The sequence below is a fragment of the Ixodes scapularis genome, unplaced genomic scaffold (genome assembly GCF_016920785.2).
Source record: "Ixodes scapularis isolate PalLabHiFi unplaced genomic scaffold, ASM1692078v2 PGA_scaffold8__174_contigs__length_109621045, whole genome shotgun sequence".
Classification (NCBI taxonomy): Eukaryota; Metazoa; Arthropoda; class Arachnida; order Ixodida; family Ixodidae; genus Ixodes; species Ixodes scapularis.
Window position 1 is genome coordinate 62077642 of NW_024609883.1, and position 23972 is coordinate 62101613.

The 23972-nt window shown below is 44.0% G+C and overlaps 1 protein-coding gene across 1 annotated transcript in view; it reads left to right on the plus strand.

Annotated features, from left to right (window-relative positions):
* Positions 1–23972, plus strand: part of LOC8033033 (multidrug resistance-associated protein 1) — an 89277-nt gene that overhangs the window by 51072 nt on the left and 14233 nt on the right. The window contains exons 14-16 of the mRNA XM_042287006.1: positions 6256–6579; positions 15356–15457; positions 19521–19712. Of these exons, the coding sequence (XP_042142940.1) occupies positions 6256–6579; positions 15356–15457; positions 19521–19712 (618 nt within the window). The remainder of the gene's footprint in view (positions 1–6255; positions 6580–15355; positions 15458–19520; positions 19713–23972) is intronic.

A 23972-nucleotide genomic window follows, 5' to 3' on the forward strand; every position in this document is an offset into this window, starting at 1 on the left:
TCTGCTACAGACGACGTTGAGACAGTTGAAGGGCACGTCTGGCGCGGCTTCGAAGCAGGGACTCAAACTGCTACCGTAACCGAAACCAAAACCCGTTTAGAAACAAAATTTTTTCAGTAACCGGAACCGGAACGAAACCGTTATCTGAAAGTTATAAAAACCGTAACCGTAACCGTAACTGTGAATTATTTACCGGTCACCGATTTTAACCAATATTAACCGAAAAATAGAAATATTAGTTTTTTTCAAGTATGACCTGGAGGAGTGATCTTGAAACGTCGTGGCCATTTGACAGAGTTATTGTCAGCGAGTGGTGCGCCCGGTAATACATTTCCGTTACATCTAACTTTACGATTAAGAATACTTAGTTGAAATCAGTGGTCATGCTTATAATAAAAAAGTCTACTTGTAAATCTGCCACACTCCTACATCGCTGCATGTTAGAATTCTCAGATGTCCATTCAACTCGGTTCCATCAAAACCACCGATGTTCCTGACATGCAGTAGCCTGCATGAAGAAACGAGGTAAATTGACCATCATGCAGAGCTGGCGGAAAAGAAAACCTGGTATTCATTTAGTCTGAAACCTGTCGCGAGTGACAATTTTGAAACAACAGAAAAAGAGAAAAGAAAATGTCAGAGGCATGACATTGGCGTTTTGTATGCGTGGCAGCCGCCGGCATCGCCATGCATCTCAGCACAACAAGAGAAAAAGCCAAGGAAAGGATGCCTCGTCGTCGAAAGCGCCACCGCACTTGGCCGCCGATGACGGAGCCGCCCTCGTCCAACAGACAGGGAATGCCATTTCTGCCTCCTTCGCCTCAACCTTGGGAGCTGCCCCGCTTTCAATCGTGGATGCCCTGGCCGGCCTCCCCCCACACGGCCAGCAATCTCAGCAGTCCCTGTCGCAGAATTCTGAACGAGAGCTATTTGAACGTCGGCACGGCGAGCTCGAACATCCACAGATGTGCCAAGAGATCGCTTCGAGCATCGCCGGAGCCCTCGCCCAGCTTCCGCCAGTGGTATGGGTTCTAGGGGAATCACTTCTACCGGAGCCACCAACGCGATCTGACAACCTCCGGTGGAGCCGTTACCGCCCATTTCCGTCGTGAGGGTCCGTCAGGCCAACGGCATTCTGTGCGACTTTACTCAGAACATCAGAAGTTTGTCCACGAAAGATGTCCATGAGATCCGGCATCTCCACCCGCATCGGTTCTACTGGGATGCCATGGATGCCATGCTCCCCAAGCGCAAGCACCTCATTTTCGATAGACTGAAACTCTTCCACGTTGTCGCCAGGGGGAACTGGAGGACGGCTATCCTATCCCAGACGTTCAGGCTCGAGTTCGAGGTTTTCAGAAGGCCCCCCGACCAGGTGCCCAACCAGCCTCGACGCGGACGCCGCACACTCGTGGTCGCGCGAGACGTGCGGCGTCCGCGTCCCCTAGTCCTAACTGAGTCCGGCAGCTACCCTGAGTCTTCGAGACCCACCAGTGCCGTCAACGACGGCACAGTCGTCTCCTCGACACTCCTGGGCGTTTTCCTGGTCGAGGACGTTCTCGCCCATGCATTTTGCAAGGCTAGCGTCTCGGCCGACCTTGCCCGTGTTTGATCTTGGACCGAAGAAAACGACCCATTGGATCCGGACTCGACGGTCACCGCCGCCGAGCGAATCCTGAAGTGGCTAAGCAGGACCGACAGTGTCATCGAGCCCCACGTCGAGCCCCACGCCGATGACGACCCCTTCGACACGTACAGAGCGCGACACTGTTAGCGCGAACAAGCGATCGCCGGTTTTTCCAGTTTTTCTCTATGAAACCAAGAAATGTCATCCAAGTTATTATTGCTACGGAAGGAGCTCATTTAGCTCTGTAACGTAAGCAATAAAATTTCGTGCTCGCTGATACTATGCAGAAATAAAATGCGAATATGCGCCGATGTCGTGTTCGCGCTAACAGTGTCGCGATCTGTACGATGGCTAGGCGGAAAACCACACCAACACTAAGGAATACTAAAGTAGAAGTTTGGGCTAGTTGGTATTTCATGATTAAAGATTAAAACAGCGCAAGGGCACGGACCTTCTTGTTCTTGTCCGTGTCCTTGCGCTGTTTTAATCTTTAATTTCTAAGGGATACACTACAAACAAACAAAACGACGTCAAAGACTCTGAGTTGGACCTTGGTAGCGCTGCCTACAAGTCAGAAACGACGGGACCTCCGCCGCTTGTCCACCCGACCCAGCAGGCACCTCAAGTCGACTGGGCAGTGTTTAGTGAGAATGTAGTTTTCATGGACCAGCCGACTTCGGCGCACTTTCCATTCGCTGCACAAAGGCTTCTTGCTACACGGCCCACTCCCCTCTCCCTGACCAAGTCCCAACGATCAATGCCACTGTAGCCAACATGGTGGCACCATCGAACGCTCCTCACGTGGTCCGTACCTTGTGGGAACCCATGGTGTTCCTTCCCACCGCATCGTGCGTTGCTGACGCTATGTGGCGATAACACCGAAGGACGTTGCCGAAGTGGACAATCTCGTGGCCACAGCGGCGCTGCCCGAGGATTTCAAGCTACAAAAGAGACTGGGAGACGACGGTTACTGCTCTCGTCTGCGCGGGACGAACGACAACGGATGCCTAGCTTCTTGACCGCGGAATTGCGGCCTTCCCGGAACTGCGGCCCCCGATGGAAGATGACTGCCTGGCTTCTGCACCATGGTGTTTTGATTGCCGCCGCAAGCCAGCGACGTGCCAGGAGCTACGCCCCCCCCCCCCGGATGACAGTGCCCGTCAAAACCAACACGGCCACTTGCCCGGAACCACAGCTTCCCATGAACGACGTTTGCCTGCCGCGAGATCATCGGGAAGCCAACCCATGACGGCGTTTGCGCGCCACCCGCTGACCGCGTGGACATTGACGTAAGGCTTGCCTCGTAAACATTGTTGGGCTAATAAACAGTTAACCTAGAGCGAGTGTCGTGTCCACTTGAGGAAGGGGTGTTAAAGAACCGCCCACAACCGCAACCCTGTCTTCTCCGTATCCCAGTCAGCCATGGGGTCCCGGTTAGTTTTACACTGCGCCGCACTGACTCCTTACCTCCAGGCACCTAAGTTCCGCCTTTTTCAGCTTACCCCAGGCCATCAAAGCAAATCCCCTCCCGCCCAAAGCGTATATGGTGAAGCTCGACCATTGCCGAGACCTTTTTCCATATTACGATTCATCCTTCCTCTGGTAACCTGACCACATTTATAGTAGGCCGCAGTTACTACCGTTTTTGCAGTATGCCCTACGTGATACACCCGGTGCCATTTTACAAGCATCTCTTGGCAACAACCGTTGCCAGGGAAATGCGCGCGCTTGGGCTCTGGGCTTGGTCTCACATAGACAACTTCTTGTGCGCCCATCCTGACCCAGACAAGTTGGCGTCTACGGTGCGCCTCTTCGCAGAGCACTTGCTGCGGTCGGGAGTTCGCTTAAGCCTAAGAGACACGGGCAGAGCCCACGCGACGCGTGGGTTTCCTTGGGTTCAGGCTCGACACAGTCGATTACACCATTTCGCACGCGCCAGAACGGCTCTGAGTCATTCCTTGTGCCCTTCGCTCGCTGGAGCGTCCGCTTCCCCTCAAGGCGCTCCAGGGGGCGGCGGGCTACTTGGCATCTTACTTTTCTCTCTGTGGCTCTGGGTTTTTTCCTTCTTCATCCCCTGTTTGGCAAAGTTTGAGATGAAATTCCTTTTCGCCCAACTGACTTCCTTTTCTTTGCGCGTTTGGTCGACTTTACAGCATTGCGAACCGCTCCCCCTTCCCCCTGCTACCCAACAGCGCATGGAGTTGGCTACTACGTAGATGTTGGGGACTGTGCCCAGCCAATGACGGCCCCTCTGCCGAGGTCAATATACCTCCGGGAAGAACTCACCGTGTTGGGGTGCGCGTGTATTTCCGAGAAAGGGACTCTTCTACACACGGAGAAGAGAGCTTCGGCTCTCGCGCTGCGCCGTGGCCATGAGCGAGCTTTGCCTTTGGCTATTGCCAGTGTCATTTTTCTTAATTTCTTTATTGTCATATATTGAAAAACCTCGGGAATCCTTTCTGACGACTCCTCGATCCTTCCGCCGCCCTCAGCACGAGAAGGAAAATATGTCTCGCGCCGATAGCACGAGGACTCGATGGCCCGCCGGCTCGCACTCGCAACGGCAAGCGCGCAACGGCAGGTCAACGGGGCTCATGACCGACGGTACCCAATTTATTGACATATCTTAATTAAGAAAATAAGAGATACGCCACTGGCATTAGCCCAAGACAAAGCTCGTTCATGGCTGCGGTGCAGCGCTAAAGCAAAAGCTGTGTTGTCCGTGTGAGGAAGAGTCCCTTTCTCGCCATTGCACGCGCACCAGAACACGGCGAGTCCTTCCCAGAGGCGTATTGGCCTCGGCAGAGGAGCTATGATTGCCTGCGCACAGTCCCTACAAATACTCCAAAACAGATTTCGGAGGCATCTGCCCATGCGCTGTCGGGTAGAGAGGGTAGGTGGAGCGGTGGGCAGTGCGGCAAAGTCCACCTAACACGCAGAAGAAAGGGAAGTCAATTGGGTGAAAGAGGAATTTAGTCTAAAACTCTGTTTAACAGGGGACGAAGGAGAAAAAACCCAGAGTCATAAAGAGAAATGTGAAAGGCCAAGTATCCCGCCGCCCATATATTATACTATACTATAATATAATAATATAATCACACCCGACCGGACACAAGGAGGCCCAGAGCTCAAATCCTGGCGCCGCCGTTTATTTTGGCTTTCAGCGGTTAACATTAATTAATTCTATGAAGTACTGTTCATTCATCTGCATATTTTCAAGTATATATATATATAATGTACGTTCGCACTTTGTTTACATTTTTTGCGTCCGCACCTTTTTTATTTTTTTTATATAGAAATGCACCATTTTTTTATATATAAATGCACACGGAATCGGCCTGCGAGAAACGTGCGCTTGGATAACCATAGGCAATAGCTTAGAAATAGAAAACATGACGAAGGTGTAGCATGGCACAAGAACGAACACCATGGAAACGAACAATCAACACATGACATATTTTTACAGCTTTCTGTGTTGTTACTGTGCTGTTCGTCCCACTCCTTAGTCTTTCTTGTTCGGGCTATTGCGTTTACATTATGTTTGACTTTCACCAACTAGCCCAGCTCTCAATTGTATTACTTTATTTAATTTAGCAGTATCTTATTAAAGGATGCATGGCTATAGTTTTGTTCCTTCCTTCAGTGTGGGCGAAGACTCGTCTGCACGTATTAGGTTGAATAAACTATGGCGACGAAAAGGTGCGAATGGTTCTTCCAGCAGCCAATGGGAACTTTGTTAGGGTTGTTTACAAACACTGCCGAACAACATTTTTATTACATAGAATGCAATGATTTCTGAGTGGTGGAAGTAACATGTATGCTCGGGCATCATAGTATATAATTCAAGTAGATGTAGTGAACACGCGGTGGAGCTAGAAACATGTGCAACTTTCGACAAATTAGAAGTATTAAGACATTTCAAACTTCCTTGAATGTTGCCTTTTTTGGATCTAGGACTACTTTAGACAGTTTATTATCAAACGGCTGCCCTAGCATTTTAATTGAACAAATTGCTAAAAAACCGAAATAAATGAATTTGAAAAAAGTGCAACCGGTAACCGAAACCGTAAAAAAAACGATACGAAACCGTTATCACCAGGAAGTGGTAACCGTAACCGTAACCCAAACGTTAAATTTTTCGGCTTGAGTCCCTGCTTCAAAGCTGATGACGTCGGTTTGCTCCATGGGACAGTTAATGCATTCACATGAAAAGTGGCTTCGATCCGTACCCGAGAAGAGAACTAATGGCGATCGCAACGCCGCCATTTCTCCTGCAGCGGCCACTTCAGGAACTGCACGTCTGCACGTATTGGTTCAGGTTGTGTCGCGCAAGGGCCGGTGGCGCCATCGCGCACTGGCATTTCGCAGTAGCAATATAAAAGAACTTTCATGTTTTGACAAGTCGCTAAAGGGTGGCGCTATTATCGTATTTAGTTTGGTCTCGGTGGACGCGAGCGGTCCGGATTTCAAGGGCGAGTTTCCCAACTGAGTGTTTGAGTAACGTTGGATGTAATGGATGGTAGCGTGGGCCTCGGTTGGACGTAAGTTGAAACGGAGTTTAGTGACCATAGTATCTCCCGGCTCGTACGCGAACTGATTATTCCCCTTTTCGCGTTGGTTTCGAGCAGCATCTCATCATCCGGGCCACCAACAATGCCCGCTTCGTAGAAGGCGCGCTCATGTCAAGAGTGCTACAACACGTCACGGAGACCGTGGACTCTCTGAGCAGCGTCCGGTCCTACGATATGGTGGAACGCTTCTGCGGCTACTTCTGTCGCCTCGTGGACTCCAGCATGCTGGCCTACAACGCCTGGATGTGCTGCTCCAGGGTCAGCCGGGCACTGGTCGGCATCGTCGGCTTCGCCATCGTGTTGACCACCCTCGTCGTGGCTGTGGTTTCTACCACGAACGACGCGAGTAGCGTTGGTCTCACTCTCACCTCTTCCCTGTCCGTGAGTGAACAATCTGGACATCGTCACAGTAGCCATATTTGTTCGTATTGCATATTTTAGAGTTTGGAATCGCAAATGCGCCAAGCATAACCAAAATCTGTTTGACTGAGGAGGCCCCTTATGTGACAAGTGCAAAAAAAAAAGTTTCTTCGGATTTAAATGGACACTAACAGGTTATTTATGCTCACTAAGGTTTTTATTTTACATGATATATAAAAGGCCAACTGCTCAGAACACATTTTGTGGCTCAAAATTCGGTTTCTTTGAACCCAAAAACCGCCGATCGAGCACTGGCCGGTTTGTGTCGCGCTCACTTTCTTCTCTGTGGACACGTGCCGTTTTCTATGGTTTAGACACAACCACCAAAAGTAAAAAAAAGTCGTGGGCCATTGAAAGCACACACTCAATATAAAAAAAATGATTTTTTAATTTTTTTTTGCGGTTTCTTAAAGCTGCAAAAATGTTTATTGAAAAAAACAAAAAGTTGCACAGCCACGTGATTTTGCAACACTTTTCCCCTCCATATTTCTCCTTCCACCGCAGTCGGGTTTCGGTTTCGAGCAGTTGTGTTTTTTTTTACTTTATTAAAAATATACATGACGCTGTAGCAACATATTTATTAGGTAGTCTTCTTACACCAAAATGAATCGCCTAAAAAAAGATAAAAAAATTAAAGACGTTTACAGTTCTCTGTAATGCCGAATTCGCGTGCAGCTCTTGAGGAGGAGGACAAGAGGGTACGAAGCAGAGGGTATGCCCCTCCTTCACCTCCGTACCCTCCCCTCCTCCTCTCCTGCTTCCCTCCCATTTAGCGGAAGCTTTACGCTAAATTTCCCGCTAAATTTGGCAAAAATTTCCCTGCTAATTTTAGCGGAGAAATTTTCTCATAATGCCACGCGCGGTTACGCTCACTAGAATTATTCCCATAATGCAACGCGCGCTGTTACGCCGATGCCGACGGCGACGCCGCTCAAGCCGGAAACGGGCGCCTAGGAGCTGCGCTCTAAAATAAATTATGGGTAGGTGTCAGTGTCCCTTTAAGGCAGCTACACTCTTCTTCACAATAAGTCCTAATGCAGGCGACGCCACGAACCAGTGACGTAACTCAAGCAGCACCAAAACGTTATCGTCGCCGCGCCTATTGTCTGGGTGCTTGCTGTCATCGGCTAAATTAGCCATCCACCTTCACAAATGGGAATGGCTGATGATTTTTGAACGAAACATTTAAATCCCTCCCTTTGCCTTCGATCCATATAACAACCTAACATATCTCGGCGGAGGTTTGATCCTCCTCTGCCCAGCTCTGCACGCCTTTTCATTACGCTTCTTTGAAGCAATCGTCTGCTATTCATTCCCGTCATGTCCGTCGGTGATCAAGTAGGTACGCCCCGGTATTTACTTAATCCCTGTTTCTTGCCGTGAGTGTGATTCTCCTACCTTCGCCGGTGTTGAAGCGAATGTAATGACTGCTGGATTCGCACTTTCCACAGAGTGAGTGTGCATAATGCTTGGGATGACAAGCTGAAACTCGCCGTGGTTGTCTTCCATATCGCGACTCGGCTAAATGTGTGTGTTCAGTAATGATGAGGAAGAGATTGCGTCGCTGTACGCCTCTAAGGCCAACACCGCCCAGAAGACAAGGCCGTAGTGCTGCCCTTCTTGCCTCACCGGCAAAGACCAGCGCTGGACGCAGATTGGAAACGAGTGTTGCGTCACCACTCGGCTTTGAGTCATGTTTGAGCCGAACGGTGACGCAATCGGCGTGTCCGATCTGTGACCAGAGTTGGCCTTCGCTGATGACGTCATCTCATACAGCACAATGGCTTTGTTATCTAGTACGTGTTGCTAAGTCCGGTTGAGTCGTAACCGGCTGTCCTGTTACTCGAAATGAATGCACTTAAGCATTGTAAGCGTGAAAAAAAAATTCAAACACTATCCTAGAAAAAAAAAAAAGTTCACGCTAAATGAGATCCTATCAAAAAGAACCATAAAAAAATTTCTGAGGATTCATCAGGCTGATGGTGTGTCGTATTTTGGGACATTGATGGTCTGATGGCCTGGTAGTGTGATGGTTTTATAGTCTGTCGTATTTTGGGATACTGATGGCTTAATGGTGTGATGGTGCAATGATCTGTGGTATATGGGGACATCTGACGGCCTAATGGTTTGATGGTCTGTTTGTCTAATTTCCGGTTTGAATTTCTAATCAGACATATGTACCGGCGAAAAAAAAATATAATTCATTAGCGTCCACTATAAACTTTATTCTTCGCCCATTATGATTTCAAAAAAGGAACACGGGAGCTTTAGGGTACCTTCCGCAATCCCCGTAGAAGCCTGAAATAAAGTTTGTATTTTGGTCATGGAAGGTTAATATTTCTATTTCGAAGACTTGAACGTTGAATTATTAAACAACAAAAACAAAAGAAATAGAAAATGCGATTAATTCACTCGCCGCTTTCGAGACTCTACGACGAGCAGCAACTCTATCGGTGTCCGTTGCGTGGCTATTTACACTTTTTCCCCATCGTCGATACTGGGCACGAGGGCTTCGTGTGACAGCGACGAATACACAAAACCACATCGGCCCGAGAATACTGTAAGCCTCGTATTACCGCATTCGCGGCTTTGCAAACATTTGTTGTCGCAAACATTTAGTTCACCGCACACGTACGCCTAGTACATGAATTTACTATCAAGCAAAGTGCGGTTTTTTGGTACATTCTTTGCCACTTAGGACGTAAACATGATCCACTTGACAGAAAAGCAGATTAACAAATTGTTTCACCAACGAACAGAAACACAATTCAAAACAAAGCTATGGTTGGAAAAACATACCTGAATCTATAAGGTGTCTTCATCACCCTTCGAGTGTACTAGGACAATTGTTGAGGCGGAATATTACGAATTGAACACATTATTTTCGGGCCACGAAGCTGTCAGCTTTCTACACCGAATGTAATTCACGCATGCACGACGACGGGAGATCAGTAGCGCCTCCTCTAGGCCACTGCTGGAACCTCCCGAATATAGTTAGGTTCTTTGCATCCCCGAAGGAAAAATCCATCAATGTAACCCTGTTTGGCAGTCAATGTTTTCTAGTGGACCGCTGACTGTGCCTGACTGTACGTCAAGCATGTCTGATTGGCCAACAAGTTACTCTGACCGACAGTCAAACTCCAGTCAGACCCCGCTTGTCGGCTTTCTGATGGTTTTCTGGTGGCAGTCGGCCGCCGCGAAATGCCATCAGGATGTCTTGGTGGTGATTCTGACTGTACATCGATTGTCTCTGACTGTACGTCAGAAAGCTTTGACGTGCAGACAGACGTACGGTCAAAGGACGTAAAGTTCGTTCGGATACCACTATTTCGTCAAATCTATTAATACGAAAAGTAATCTATGCACGAGAAAACGATTTTGGGACGTGAGCCCATAAAACCGCTGACGTTAGAGATATGACACGCAACCGACCGACAACCTTGATCAGAAGCCCGCCAAAGCGCCGAACACGACACTTCGCACTTCGCTTCGCCCATAGAGGCTTCGCCGAGCTTTCATGAACGATCGCTCTCGACTCGTTTTGTTTGCCCGCTCGCTCCAACCTGTCGATCCTGCCCGGGCTCTACAATGTCTTATGTTTTAGTAGAATTTCTACTCGACAAGACCCAGCCTGTTGTGAGTTCCGACGATGTAAGGGACTTTAGCGGTGTAGTTGAAGACGACAGGGTGTACCAGGTCTACTGGGCCGGTGATGCGCGAACAAAAGGATCGTCCTACGACGCGAAAGTACTCTACATGGCAGGTGAGTAGAACTGAAGTACGGCGAGTGATGTACGTGTGCTTTGCATAACATGCTGACGACTTAACTGCATTTGCAGCCAAAGCATTTCGTATAAAACGAATAGTCAAATCGAATTTCTCTAACGGTGGCGTAGCATAGCGGTTAAGATATCCGATTTGTACGCATGTGGTCGCGGGTTCGATGCGCGGTGGTGCTTTTTTTTTATTTTTTTTTTTGTTTTTTCGAACATTTTGTTTTATCGAGGCATTTGGCGATATTTATGAATGCGTATAGCTTTACTCTTATATAAATGCTGCCCTTGTTGATGAAATTCCCTTGGCAGTAGCAGTCAGACGTCATCTGATGGACCATCAGATGACGTCTGATGGTCCATCACGTTCCACCAACGCTGTTGACTGGCAGTCAGTGTCCCAAATTACGTAGCTTGATGGAATTTTCAATAGGGTCGCCAAATATATCATGAGAAGCACCATCAGACTTTTTGTGTTCTGATAGTTTATCTAGATATCCTGATGGTCTCATTTATGCAACATCAAAACATTTCGATGGTTCGTCAGTCACTACAAGAATCGTTATAATGGTCTCTGATCTACAAACATAAGCCCTTAATGGTCCATCAGCCACCATCAGAACATGTTTGATGGCCCATCAGACACCATCAAGTAAGCCTGTCAGACCATCAAATAAGTCTGAAGGGCCATCAAAAAGGTCTGTTTTGCCAACAAAGAGGGTCTTTTGGACGATCAAGAATGTGTGATGGTCCGTCAAGAAAGTGTGCTGGTCCATTAAGAAGGTTTGATGGTCCATGAGAAAGGTCTGATAGGTCATCAAGAAAGTTTTATGGACCACCAAAACTTTCTGTTGATCTTTTAATCGGGGAGACCCGCTGAAGCTGCTCAGTTCTTACAGACAATGCGCAGTTTTCACCTTCCGGCAAAACGTCTGTAAAAAATTGGTTCCTACGTTCTATTCTTAGCAAACTTAAAAAATCCTAACATATGTGTCCGCTCTAACAGCAAAAGATTTTAGTTCACACATGTCAATTTAGATATAACCGTGCATCAGCCGTAGACATGTGCGTTTCATTTGACAATGTTGTGTATGTTTTAGTGGTTTCGCCACGTGATCTGATTGATGATTGTTCCGTCACCTTGCCCAGAAGGAATTTCGATCGCGTCATTGTAAATTGTCGTCATTGGCTAGAATACCTGTGATAGCTGCAGTTGCGTATCTGTTGACGGGTCTCATCGAATACTAAAACTTCTGGCATCTCAGAGCTCTTTTGGTTTTGTGTACTTCATAAGAGAAGTGCTCTAACATACTCTACTATGCACCGGTGTCACCATGGACACTCTCGAGCTGGACCTTGGATGGTAGCTTATTTTATATGGAGTGTTTACGCTACAGTCAAAGGTAATGTTGACGATTCCTGTTCTCGTTGACAAAGTGCGTGCCTCACTACTCCGAAAAACAATAATTCGCGGGATCTCGCGTAGTCATGAAGGTGGCCAGTTTCCGCTAGCATGGAATTTTAGACAACCTCGTTTTTAATGGATACAAAATCTTCAATCTCCGAGCGAAAATAAAAAATTTAATAGTGTTGTCGTTGATGACTGTTTACAAACAAACTGTCAAATTAGCAAACAAAAAAATGTCAAGATTGCTTTGTTGAAGTTGGGTATTTCGTGCTCATCAAATGAAACGCTCTATTTTCAGGCGCTCCATATTTGTTTTAGATGACAATCTCCAAGCAGCGTTGAAGACGATCATCAACGTTAATAATTTCGAATTTCTTGATTGATGTCAAGTCCCTGGTGTTTGACACAATATGTTGCAGCATTCCTAAAGGATCATTATGCCAAATGACCAACGAAATGCTTAAACAGACTGCAACCCTATAGCGGAGGCCAGATGCGACGAAACTTATCCTATATTATCACTAGTTCCGTAAACGCCCGTAGAAAATATTCCCGTAGCTGAAGAAAAAAGCAGAAATAAAAAAAAGATATCTTGCCCAATCTAACCGACACCCTAGGATGTAGGTGGGCGTTGAGACAAGAAAAGAAGCCGCCAATAGGCGATTTAACAAAGACAGATGGAGGTGATGGTAGAAAGGCATTGTAGCAGAGGATTGAAAGGGGGGAGAATCGTATGAACAAACATGCTTTGCGTTTACCTACAAACCGGTCAGAAGTGCAGTATTGAGCGGGCAGTTTTCTTCAGAAATAGGAGCTCATATATGTAGAAAGAAATATCCTTTGAAAAATCAACCAGTTCTTAATTTTGTGCGATCTCACTCAAACCTGAGGGAATTTCGCAGGGCAATCAAGCATTGTCGTATGGACCATTACACCTTTCAATCGTCTATTAAAATGCAAATATCAACTAGAGGCCTTCAATGCGTTCCCAATCGAAATTTTGTAATGATGCAACTTTCAAACAAATGATGCGACATCTCGCAATTTTCTTTTATTGAAAAGTAAAGCTTGAAACGCAAGTTTTTTCAGAAACAACAACAAAAAATATTTTCTAACTTTGCGCTTTGTTGAAAGCTGAACACTTTTAATTGAAATTAAAATACGAATTCTTACCGTAATAAATTTCAATTAAAGAAGAAAACGGAGTTAGAGGTATTCGGTCGCCACTTCCAAATATTATAAGGATCCAATTAAAAACAAAAACGACGTTATGCTTAATTTCCTTCCTAAGCTTGCTTTTAAATAACATGCAGCAGACTATCTCATATGTTGAAACATAATGGCACCCTCGAGTCTAATTGAGCATATTATATGTTTCTTATTGCCTCTGTATATCCGGTGTACCGATTAAAAGGACTTGAAAAACGGCGAGTTTCAGTTGAACTAACTGGACTAAAACCTTAAAACCAGACAGGATTAAATAATAAGGTATCGTTTTTCGCACCAAAGTCTATGGTAGATATTTAGAAATTATAATATCAAAAATATTTGAATTTTTTTTCTTAGGTAGCTCGTAGTTGGTATGCCATCCCCATGTAAAAAAAGTGTCATGAACTGCTCACCTTAAGAAATGCCTGCTTTATTATATCACAAAAAGACCTGCATCACAAAAAGTCATCATTTATATACCCTGCCATTAACAAAAATCGTTATGTTTCAATGTAATAAACAATCTTGAAAAATCAAGATTCTTGCATAGTTCGAGTCAGCAGAAAGTCTGCACCGCGTACAATTTAAGCATTGAAGTATGCATATAGGTCGCTGATGATATCGTCCGTGAAAAACGATACTAAAATTAAGGACGCCAGGAAGAGTATTGGTAAGTTTTTAAAGGGACACTGACAGGGCATTTATACTCGGCGAGGTTTTTAGTTGTACGTGACGTATGAGAGCCCAACTACCCAGAACAGATTTTGCGGCTCGAATTTGGTTTCTTTCCGCCCGAAAACCGCCGACCGAAAACTGCCCAGTTTGAGTCGCACTCACTCATTTCCGTGGTCACGGGCCATTTTCTAAGGTCTAGACACAACCACCAAATTTAGTCAAATTCGTGGACCATTGAATATTAAAATAGAAAAAAAAAATTAAACAGATTTTTTTTTTGTGGCGTTTAGGCACTGCAAATGCGTTGATTTCAAAAAAAAAAATTAACAGAGAACCGGAAGACTTCTCTGCGTTCACTGTGTAACTCTCAGCATGGCGTCGTTTCGCATATCGCGGGACTCGCGGTGCTCGCGGGCTAAACGGCGATGACAGCGAACGACGGCGTGGGACCTCTACATCAGAGCTGTCGTTCGCGTTACCGGCGAATTCTGTCTTCTTATGAACGAGGGATTTTGTACCGATCAAACGTATCGGTATTCATCCGGTACGCCATCCCCGACCACCAAGCCGATTTGCGCGAAAACGTCGCCCGTCGCCCCCTTCTCGTGGCTGAAGACATCACTCGCGCAATCGTCAAGCACGAAGTGCGTGCTTCGAGTTGAATATGCACGCGTACGATTTCTTTACTAGGTGCGAATGTCACCAATGCGTAGTGGTGCCCGACTTCGACCCAGGAGCGCTTTTGTTGGAGAGAAATCGGCAGCAAACTTTCACTTTCCAACCTACAGTCGACCGGCTTCATTACTACGAACGGGAGTTGCCCCAGTAGCTCAGTGGAAAGGTGTCCGCTTCACACGCAGTGAGCTCAGGTTCAATCCCAAATGTAGCCGTACTGTTTTTCTTTTTTTGTGTGTCGAGCATTTTTCGATGTTTAAAATTCGTTTATTACACTTATCACTAAAACAAATGTGGACGAAACGTCGTTGAACTAAATGTTATGAAATTTCCTTTTAGCCACCTGCAAACTCAATGTAATCACTTTCCACAAAATGTGAGGAGCATATAAATCGGGTAGCGTCCGCTTTTCGAGGTGCCCGTAAATGTTCTACAGGAATTGCAGCCAGTCATTGGCCCTGACCCATCTGATCTTTCGGAAAATTGCACAGACTGCCGCACAATCCCACTTTTTTCGGATGCAGGACATGTAGGCAGCTCTTCGCGCAACATCGTGGGAGTATTCTTTACGGAGCCGATCACGGGAATTCACCACAGGGACTCATTTCTCATTTCCAACTCTTCAATGTACAAAACAACAGATCTTGAAGCGCAGAACAGCGAGCAGAACAAACACAACTGCAAAATAATCCTACGGCAAATAATTCCCCCAACAATTGCCAATTGCCGTGTGCTGTGAGCGGCCCAAAAAAAAAATCTAAAAAAAAAGAACTTGGGGGAAAACAAAAAAGCGCGCAGTCGGGTGTAGCCACGTGACTTGCGCCACTCACTCTCTCCTTTCTACTCCTCTGAACTCCGTGCGCAGATTTCGGTTTTGGTTTGGAACAGTTGCGTTTTTTTGGCTTTATTAAAAATATACCTGACTCTGTAGCAAAACATTCATTGGGTAGTCTTCCCACACCCTAATAAATCACCTGGCTAAACATCTTTCGTGCAGATTCCTCTGATCATGATGACTCTGTGCACTGCGCTTTTCCCCTCCTTGCAACACTTGGTGGCCTTCGAACGGGCTCTGGAGTACACAGAACTGCCGCAAGAGGTACGCTTTACCTTAAAAAGAGGTGTTTAATACTTTTTTGGCTCGAGTTCCACACTATCGTGAGATTTTTGATGAACAATGTTATTCATCTCGACTTGTACCAAACGTCTTCATTTAGCGCGCCTACGGGCTGTTATTGTTTTGTCCATTACATATAAAACCGCTTCCGCCTTGGCAGCGTTCCTGGTCTTTTATGGTTGGTTTTATTTGAAATCCAACACGCGTGTTGTCATGGGTGTATTGATCTGCCTGAAAATGATAGATTATCGTCTTATTTTCGTAATAAAAAACATTTTTGAAATGTTTAAATATATTTTTTCCCGGACAATTTTGAAGTGGAGCAAGGTGAAATGCCACATTTTGACTGGTTGATTTTTCTGTCCAGTTCTGTTGATTTAATATATACAAAAATACGGAAACACCCACAGTCATTTTTCTTTTAAACATATGACGCATCACCTATTTTTCCTTGAAACTAAACTGCTTTGGCAAATTTCATGCCAGAAATAAAAAGGTACAAGTATCGCACCTTCGAAGTATTGGTGTCATATTGGGAGCCTTTGGGGATGACGGTGTGTGGCGGTGGAGAATGGGGGAGTGCAGAGGGTTATGTGGGAAACATTAGGAAACAAATATCTGTCCCTACCCCACTGCATTTACAACGTTACTGGCAACGCTTTATTAATATTGTTTATATTACGTAACCTGGTTCGGTATGCATATTGTTGTTTATCTCAGTTTAGTATCTACGAACGTTTTGAGTCTCTGCCAAAAGTGTACCAACTCGATTCTAAATGCTGACTGAGTAAACCCAGTAAAGGAGATGTAGAACCGGGAAACCTCGTTTCGTTGCTAGCCTTCCAGTAACCTAGCTGCTCCAGAATTTTGCATTTGAACTTACGTCTGTCTAGTGGTCGACATAAAAATACGGTATATAAGAATGAACGCTTTCACTTCATGAATCACCTCAACGTGGATCAGCTGCGGTAAGCTTCGCGAAAGACTCATGGAGATCATTTCTGGCTTTGTCATATTATACTTGAGCGAATGCAAAGACTGTAGCAGAAAGTGGCAGTATCTCAAGTAAGCCCATACTGTTTGCTTAGGGGTTATTTTAGACGGAGTGATTAAAATGCTGCAATCTCCGTTCTGCCTTTCGGACACACCGGTAGGTCACCAAAGTAAATCTTATGATGTATATTCTGACTGCGACTTTCTTGTTGCGGTCCTTAATGGCTTTCGCAGCAAGTTTTATGTCTGGGCTAAGAATAAAACATTGAAGATCGTCATTGTGTTGTACTCACTGACCAAGTTAAGTATCCACACGCCAACCTTCCACCCACGGTAAAAATCTCAAAATTTCACACACCGAATTTAGTCTACAGTTGTGTCCGTTTTCACAGCATGTATTTTTATGCTTAGGGTAATATAACTTAAGTTCACTAAACGCTGACAAACTGTGTATAATGAAGCTGCCATCTCACGTGACTGGGCAAGGATTTGTAAAACCTTTACGGACATTGAGCCACGACTCACCACACGCTAAGGAGGATCAATATGGGTGATAAGACTCAGTTTGGTTCTGACTGATAGGCACTACCAAACTTTCAAAACAATTTTGAACTGGATGCGACTTTTTCGTTTTTCTTACTTTATTTTCAGCGCTGAGGATTAGATCTTTTTTAGTTATTACACGACAGGAATCTACGTGGAGTCAGGCCTAGTACGCCGCCAAGAATGCCTTCGTTAGCCTCTTCAAAAGTAACATGCTCGGAAAATACACTTGGGCATAAACATGAGCTCAATTGACTAGCATGTCACACAGAAAGCTTTTGGCCAGGCATCCGGAGTAATTCTGACCATGGCACGTTAGCATTCCTCATCGCAGCAGCGCTGTGAGAGTGCAAAAATGACTTCGCCAGACCCATGTCGAAACGCTTTTTCAAGAAATGAAAATATTCATTTATATATCTTTTCTTTTTATGTCGAACATCTTAAGCAGACTCGACCACATCTGTGAACGACAGCCATTTATAAAGCTGGACTCAAGAAACTGAAAATGTAAAACGCTCGAGCAGAGGACTGGAAGATAGCTGCAACACAAAGACTGCCTGTTGCAGATCCCGCCTGATTGTATTTGCATCCCTTAAGATAGAGGCGGTGTGGTCTTCGGAAGGGGAAAATACAAGATGCGGAAAAATATACCGCGAATGAGAGATAAACGAATATTTTGAGAGAAACCAAAATATTCAGACCGACTCAAGCGTCGTAATTAAAAAAGCCCCTCACCCCCTGCCCCCCCCCCCCCCCCCCAAAAAAAAAAATAATGACACGCGTTACCAGTAATGTTGTCGGCATAGCCAAAAACTAAGGGCAAACATTATTTCACTAAATGGGGGCAGAACTTTAACATTTACGGCTAATCCCTTGCAGTAAAGCCAACTTGCGAAAGTACCATTGTGTTGATTCGGGTGCGTGCAGATGTTTCTGAGCACTTAAAGAAATACACAACAAAAAGGGGGAACACGCTTGATTAGGCCGATAGACATTTAAGATTGTTGGGATCAGTAGAAAGGATAAAAAAAAAATGACCCGTTTTAGCAATAGCAGGCTCAAATTATGTCTCACTTTAGTATTTACAAAATTTAAATGTTATCTAAAATAGACCACTAGACTAGTATTGTACCAGTCGATAGCACATGTGTTCGCCTACAGACGAATAAAATTTCGTATGCGATATGCATATTGAGTCCTAAGATATAAAACTCGAAATATGTCACCAAAGCGTCAAAATACGACCTTGGTCATTTATTTCATTTTTGGCATGATATATGTCAAATCAGTAAATTGTAAAAAAAAAGAAAAAAAAAGGCCAGAAATCATACATTACAAGAAAAATTACAGTAAGTGTTTTCGTTTTTATCTATTTATAACAACCAACAGAATTGCGTGTCAAACTTTAAAACGCCTGGTTGAAACACGCGTGTCAAAATAAATTAGTTTACGCGAAAAAATAAATATATAGAGCAATATTGCCGGTGCGAGACGCGATTTAGTCGGTCGTCATCTCCTTTCCACTTTTTTTACAAAGTGTAGCATTTCACCTTGCCCAACCTCGGAATATTTTCGGAGAAAAGCATTTCTCTAAAAAGCTTTGAAGTGTGTCTTTGTTCATTACAGAAAGGGAACTATTATATGTAGAATTTTGATTTAATCTCAACATACTAACTCCGACACCCATATTTAATTACAAACGAAAACACACTTATATTATATTTACTTGCTAATTCACCTAAAACATCGTGACTACCTTTATATTTTGTAAATGTGCGTGCTTCCCTGACGCACCATCCGCGTTATCCACAACCGGCTGATGCGGATGCTAGGGATACAGAAGAATGATATTGTTGGCTTGGTTAGCATGTAGCTGGAAAGGCTGCTGAATTAGGCGACTTTGACAAAGGGCAGATCGTGATGACATGATGGCTTGCAACAAGTGTCTCAGAAGCTGCAAAGCTCGTCATGGGTGTGCAAGCTGCCGTCATTAGTACCAAGTAAAAGTGGAAGAATGACCGTGAAACTGCAGTAGACGCCTAGGTGTTGTACATCGATGCCTTATCACAGAACGCGGAGGTGCGGGTCGTTCCCTCTTGGGGAAGCGGGTTCAACCGACAGCTAGATACAATGCAGATCAAGGTACAAGTTTTTTTTCTGAGCACACAGCTTATCGGACTTCGTTGGATTGGGAGTCTGTAGCAGACGACCCTTGCAACGGCTTTGCTTTCCAAAGGTAAATTAACACGCTATTATGTGGGTGGTCCAAATTTTCAAATGACTAATAAAGCAATCAATTATCAGAGCGCACTTCTAGAAGATGCGGCACCTCGTCCTTATTAATTGGTGCGGATTGATTCGTCGCTTTGTAACTAAGCTGATTTCTATGCAACATGGGTAACCGAGCAGATGTGGTCAAATTCTTCGAGTATTACAAACTATATAAAAGTATAATTGAAACGGAAGTAAAACATGTTCCATCAGTCATGATGTCTATTATTGGTATCAGCCCGTTGTGGACGTTCAAGAACAAGACCAGGAAAACAAGGATCTACCGGAGGCCCTTTCGGTTCTGCCCGTGAATCAGAAATGGCCTTCGGAAGGCAGGTTGGAGTTCCAGGACTATGCCACGTCTTACCGGCCCGGGGTCTTAAGAGATGTCCTGAAAGAAGTCACATTCGTTGTTCAACCGCAAGAAAAGGTACGGTAAATTTTGTTTAATTCATGCATGTGACTTTCCTTTGCTAGACCGACGTCAAAACACGATTATTGCAATCATAACATGGCGAAAATTCGATCACAAGCCAAACCCTTTTTTTTTTTTTTTGGTTAAGAAGAAAATATGCATGTAGAATAGCTGTGCAGGTTCTCGGAACCGAAAATTAAAATACTAGAACTCGGATGAAGGCAGCATAAAATATACGTGTTTGAATTATTTTCTTTAGTTACATCCATAGACGTGACAACACTGTCAAATAAACATTCGCCGTAACTCTGCTTCCGGCTTGCGCGCCGAAACAACACTGCAACCGAGTGCTGGGGCGAGTGGAGAAGAAAAGTTGAAAGGGGATGGTGCCGAAGAGCCGCCATTGTTGGTGTAAGATTAGCCGGGCTTGCTTCCACCTATCAACCCACGCTTTTAGTAAAAAAAGGTCACAGTACTTAATAACTGAAGGTTAGTAACTGCTTGTCGCATATGTTAGAAACCTCGTGGTAAATGCAGCTTGTAACGGGAGGGTTCGAAATGGTTACTAAACAAGGGAGTTAGTAAGGGGAACTAGCTTGAATCTCAAAACCTCGTAAAAACCACTACGTTGATTGAAAAACGGATACCAACCGCCGCAAAAAAATAAAAATAAAAGTTTTGTAGCCACTTGGCTTAAGAAGCTAGGTGGCGCTAGCTATTTCCGAATTTAAGGGCTTCAAAAATATTTGCATTGCTCACGCATATAGATTCCCGTCTCCTACAATAAAACAGAAATGGCGCAGCCGAGCTGGTCTGGATTTACCATATTCTTAAAAATCTTAACACAGCGGGTGCCGAGCGAGAAGAATCAAAAGCGGGAGAGAAGAGAACAGAGCGACAGGAAGCAACGTCCCAAACTAAGCTGATTTGTGTATTCATGAAATCTCAAGGTCGCTAACATAAGTAAACACAAGTTCAAAATATTTTTGTGTCACTAAAGTATTTTTTTGTCATAGTGTAATTGTTGTGTGCAGTAGTTAGAGTAGAGAAAGCAAATGTACTGTAGCGTTTTAGTGGATGAAGAGTCCTAGGATGCATGCCAGATCATTTGTGTGTGTTTTCTTAACTTGTGTGCGTGTTTTTATGTGGAGAGTTGCTAGGGAAATTTTGAGAGTGATGTATATATAAAGATGCTACTGAATAAAAAAGACAGTTGAGTTTTAGGACGTTTCCATCTGTAATTCTATTTATTTCTCTTCCACTTTGAATTATTATTGTTCTCTACCGTCTCATGTTCTATAAAAAATTGGTACATCCACAACACGTTTATTACGAACACATTACAGGCGTCGCCAATTGGTTAAACACATCACATATACAGGTTATACGTACAAACGGAGCAGACGAAAACACTAATAAGAAAACACGCTACACCAATCACTATAGATAAGTCAATTACTTTTCCGCCTTTTACGTATATTCGCCATTTTTAAGTCGTCGCTTTCCACAATGATCACCTCAGAAATAAAAAGCTTTAACAGAATTCTGATTCTCTTTCACTAACGTCGTTCGCCAAAATTTGCTTTGAAGGCTCAAGGAATGACTCTTAGTAAAAAGAAACCATTCCCGCTATAATTAATTGCCACAGTCGATATACCTACCTGCTGCTCTGCGTTTCTTAGGCCATAACATAGCTCTTCCGCTGCAACATTATACTCACGAACAACATTCTGTGGCTTTTTAGAACATGTAAAGTAGGCTCGCGCATAGCTATGATTATCAGTACCTGCTATAGTTACTGTCTTTTACCAACATTTTTAACAGTGCGTCTCTGTCGCGGAGTGACAGAGACGCACCAGAGTGACCCCATTATCAGCAAACGTCCGTGTTGGGTCCTGTCCTGACAACTCCTCTTGAACTTGTTTCACCATAACATATATTTCATAACTTAGCGATCATTCTATTTTACATGTCTATGTAAAAGTAGCAGCGCCCAAACCATCCTAATATTAACTAAATTTGTGATTACGCCAAAAGTTGCTTCCGAGAAAATCAATTACGACCTTGCAACACTCTCCGAATATTTTCACGCCTCCCTTGGCGTTCAGTGAAGAAAATTGGCACCTTATCAAACTTTAACTCAACAAACTACTCAGCCACCACATTTTTAAGTACAGTTATGGGAGCTCTCAGTCACTTGGTTCACCAGAACCCTAAAGCATTTCTGATAAAAATAATATTTTTCGCACCGCGAAATCTTCCACGTGCAGTATCATTGGTCCCGCTATCGCGCGGCTGCCAAAGTGTAAAATAACGGTATTAATAATGCTAAACAAGAATGAATGTCCCATATGTTACCAGCAATGTTGGTTAACAAAACAACTATAGAATATAATGAACAAAATACCGCAGTCCTCTATTGTGCAAAATACAGCAAGCGGTGATAGTATGTCCATAGAAGACTGTGTGCATTTTTTGAATTAGTACTTTGGCAGACTCATTTTTTGCAGATGATACGCCTGACTTCCCATCGTTAGATTTTCCGGATTATTTTCCCACGAATCCAATTTTTACTGATTATGTTGATATTGTGCTTATTATCTAAAAACTAAAATTTTCCTCATCAGCAGGGGCAAACGGTAATGTTTCGAAATTAAAAAAAATACTAAGCCTTACTTCTCTATTATCTTAGCAAGATGATATTCGTTTATCGAACGGGAAGGTAAAGAAGGTGGTACTCAATCACAAGGGCGGTGATAAGCATTATTTCATTAAAAACCGTCCAATCTCAATAACCAGTGCTCCTTGTAAACTTCTCGTACGTTCACACCTTGTCAGTCTCTTGAAAGCAAACTTTTCGGCATTACTCAGCTTGTTTTTCGAAAAATATATTTTCTTGTGATTATTCAGTTCTAAATAAATATTTAATTTAATTTCACTTGTGATTTAGATTTCAGACCTAGGATCACATGTTGTCTGCCCTTCCCTGGATTCTACAAACGCACTGACAAAGTTTCCCACTATATTCTGCTTCTAAAACATTCCAAGCTTAACCTATAACTTAACGTTCTTGCATAGATTTAATACTTCTCAACTCGCCAGTCACAACCCGTCGCTGTGAATATCAATAACACACCCTCTTTTCGTTGCTTGGGGGGTCCGCGAGGATAAGTCTTAAGACATTTACTATTTTCAATTTATATTTACTACCTCCCCACCATAGTTTTCTTATCTATTGTTCTTTTGAGTGATAATTCTTTAATTTGCCGGGGAGATTCTATATCATAAAGATGCTAACAGACTCCAAATCCTGATTAATTCTACCTATAATTTTTTTCAACTCATGGTCTATAAAGTTTAACACTAACAAATGCAAGGCTATGCGTAAGTCTCGCCCGTTTCACCGACGTGAAACTGGCGAGACAAACGCATAGCTAGTTCATTAATAGTGCTAGTTTAGAACCTTTGTCTTCATACAAATATTTCGGTGAGGATATACCTTTTGACCTCGCGTGCAATACACTTCTTCGTCGTATCTCAAATAATGCCAACCGCACGTAACGTTATATCAAGCGAAATTTTTTGTTGTCCCAATTTCACTCAATATCACAAACACACAAAGTTTGAATTCGCTTTACAAAGTTTGAATTCGCTTGAATTTACAATATGCAACATCTCTCTGGGATTCCAGTCGTCACTCTTGTATCTGCATTGGAAGCCAATCAGAAAAGATACGCTTCTTTCATTTTCACGAACTACAACCGTAATGCTAGCGTCACCTCTATGAAAAATACCCTATCATTTTCAACTTTATCTTTGCCGGCATGTGGTACGGGCTCGTTGTGCTCCAGAAATTCTCTCAGTGTTTATCTCGTCACGTGTACGTGTAATAATATTGTTTATGAGCTTTAGAGACACGGTGTAATCACCATTTGCGAGAATCAAGAACCACGTTTGAACATATCACGGGAAATTTTTATCGTCGTACGTGGTCTTCAAAGAGAAAATAATTGAAATATGAATATGAATGAACCGTACTCAAAAGAATGAATGTTGTACGAAACCGCCGAAAGCCAAAATAAACGGAGGAGCCAGTGCTTGAACTCTGGCACTCCAAATGTCCGGTGGGGTGTGCTAAACATTCTACCACTCCACCTTGACTCTCTGCCGGCTCCTATATGTCTTATAAATGCACAAGAAACGAAACGAATCTATAAGTGTGGCGAATATACCAAACGTTAAAATTGGCTACGTAATTTATCTGCGAAGTTTTCT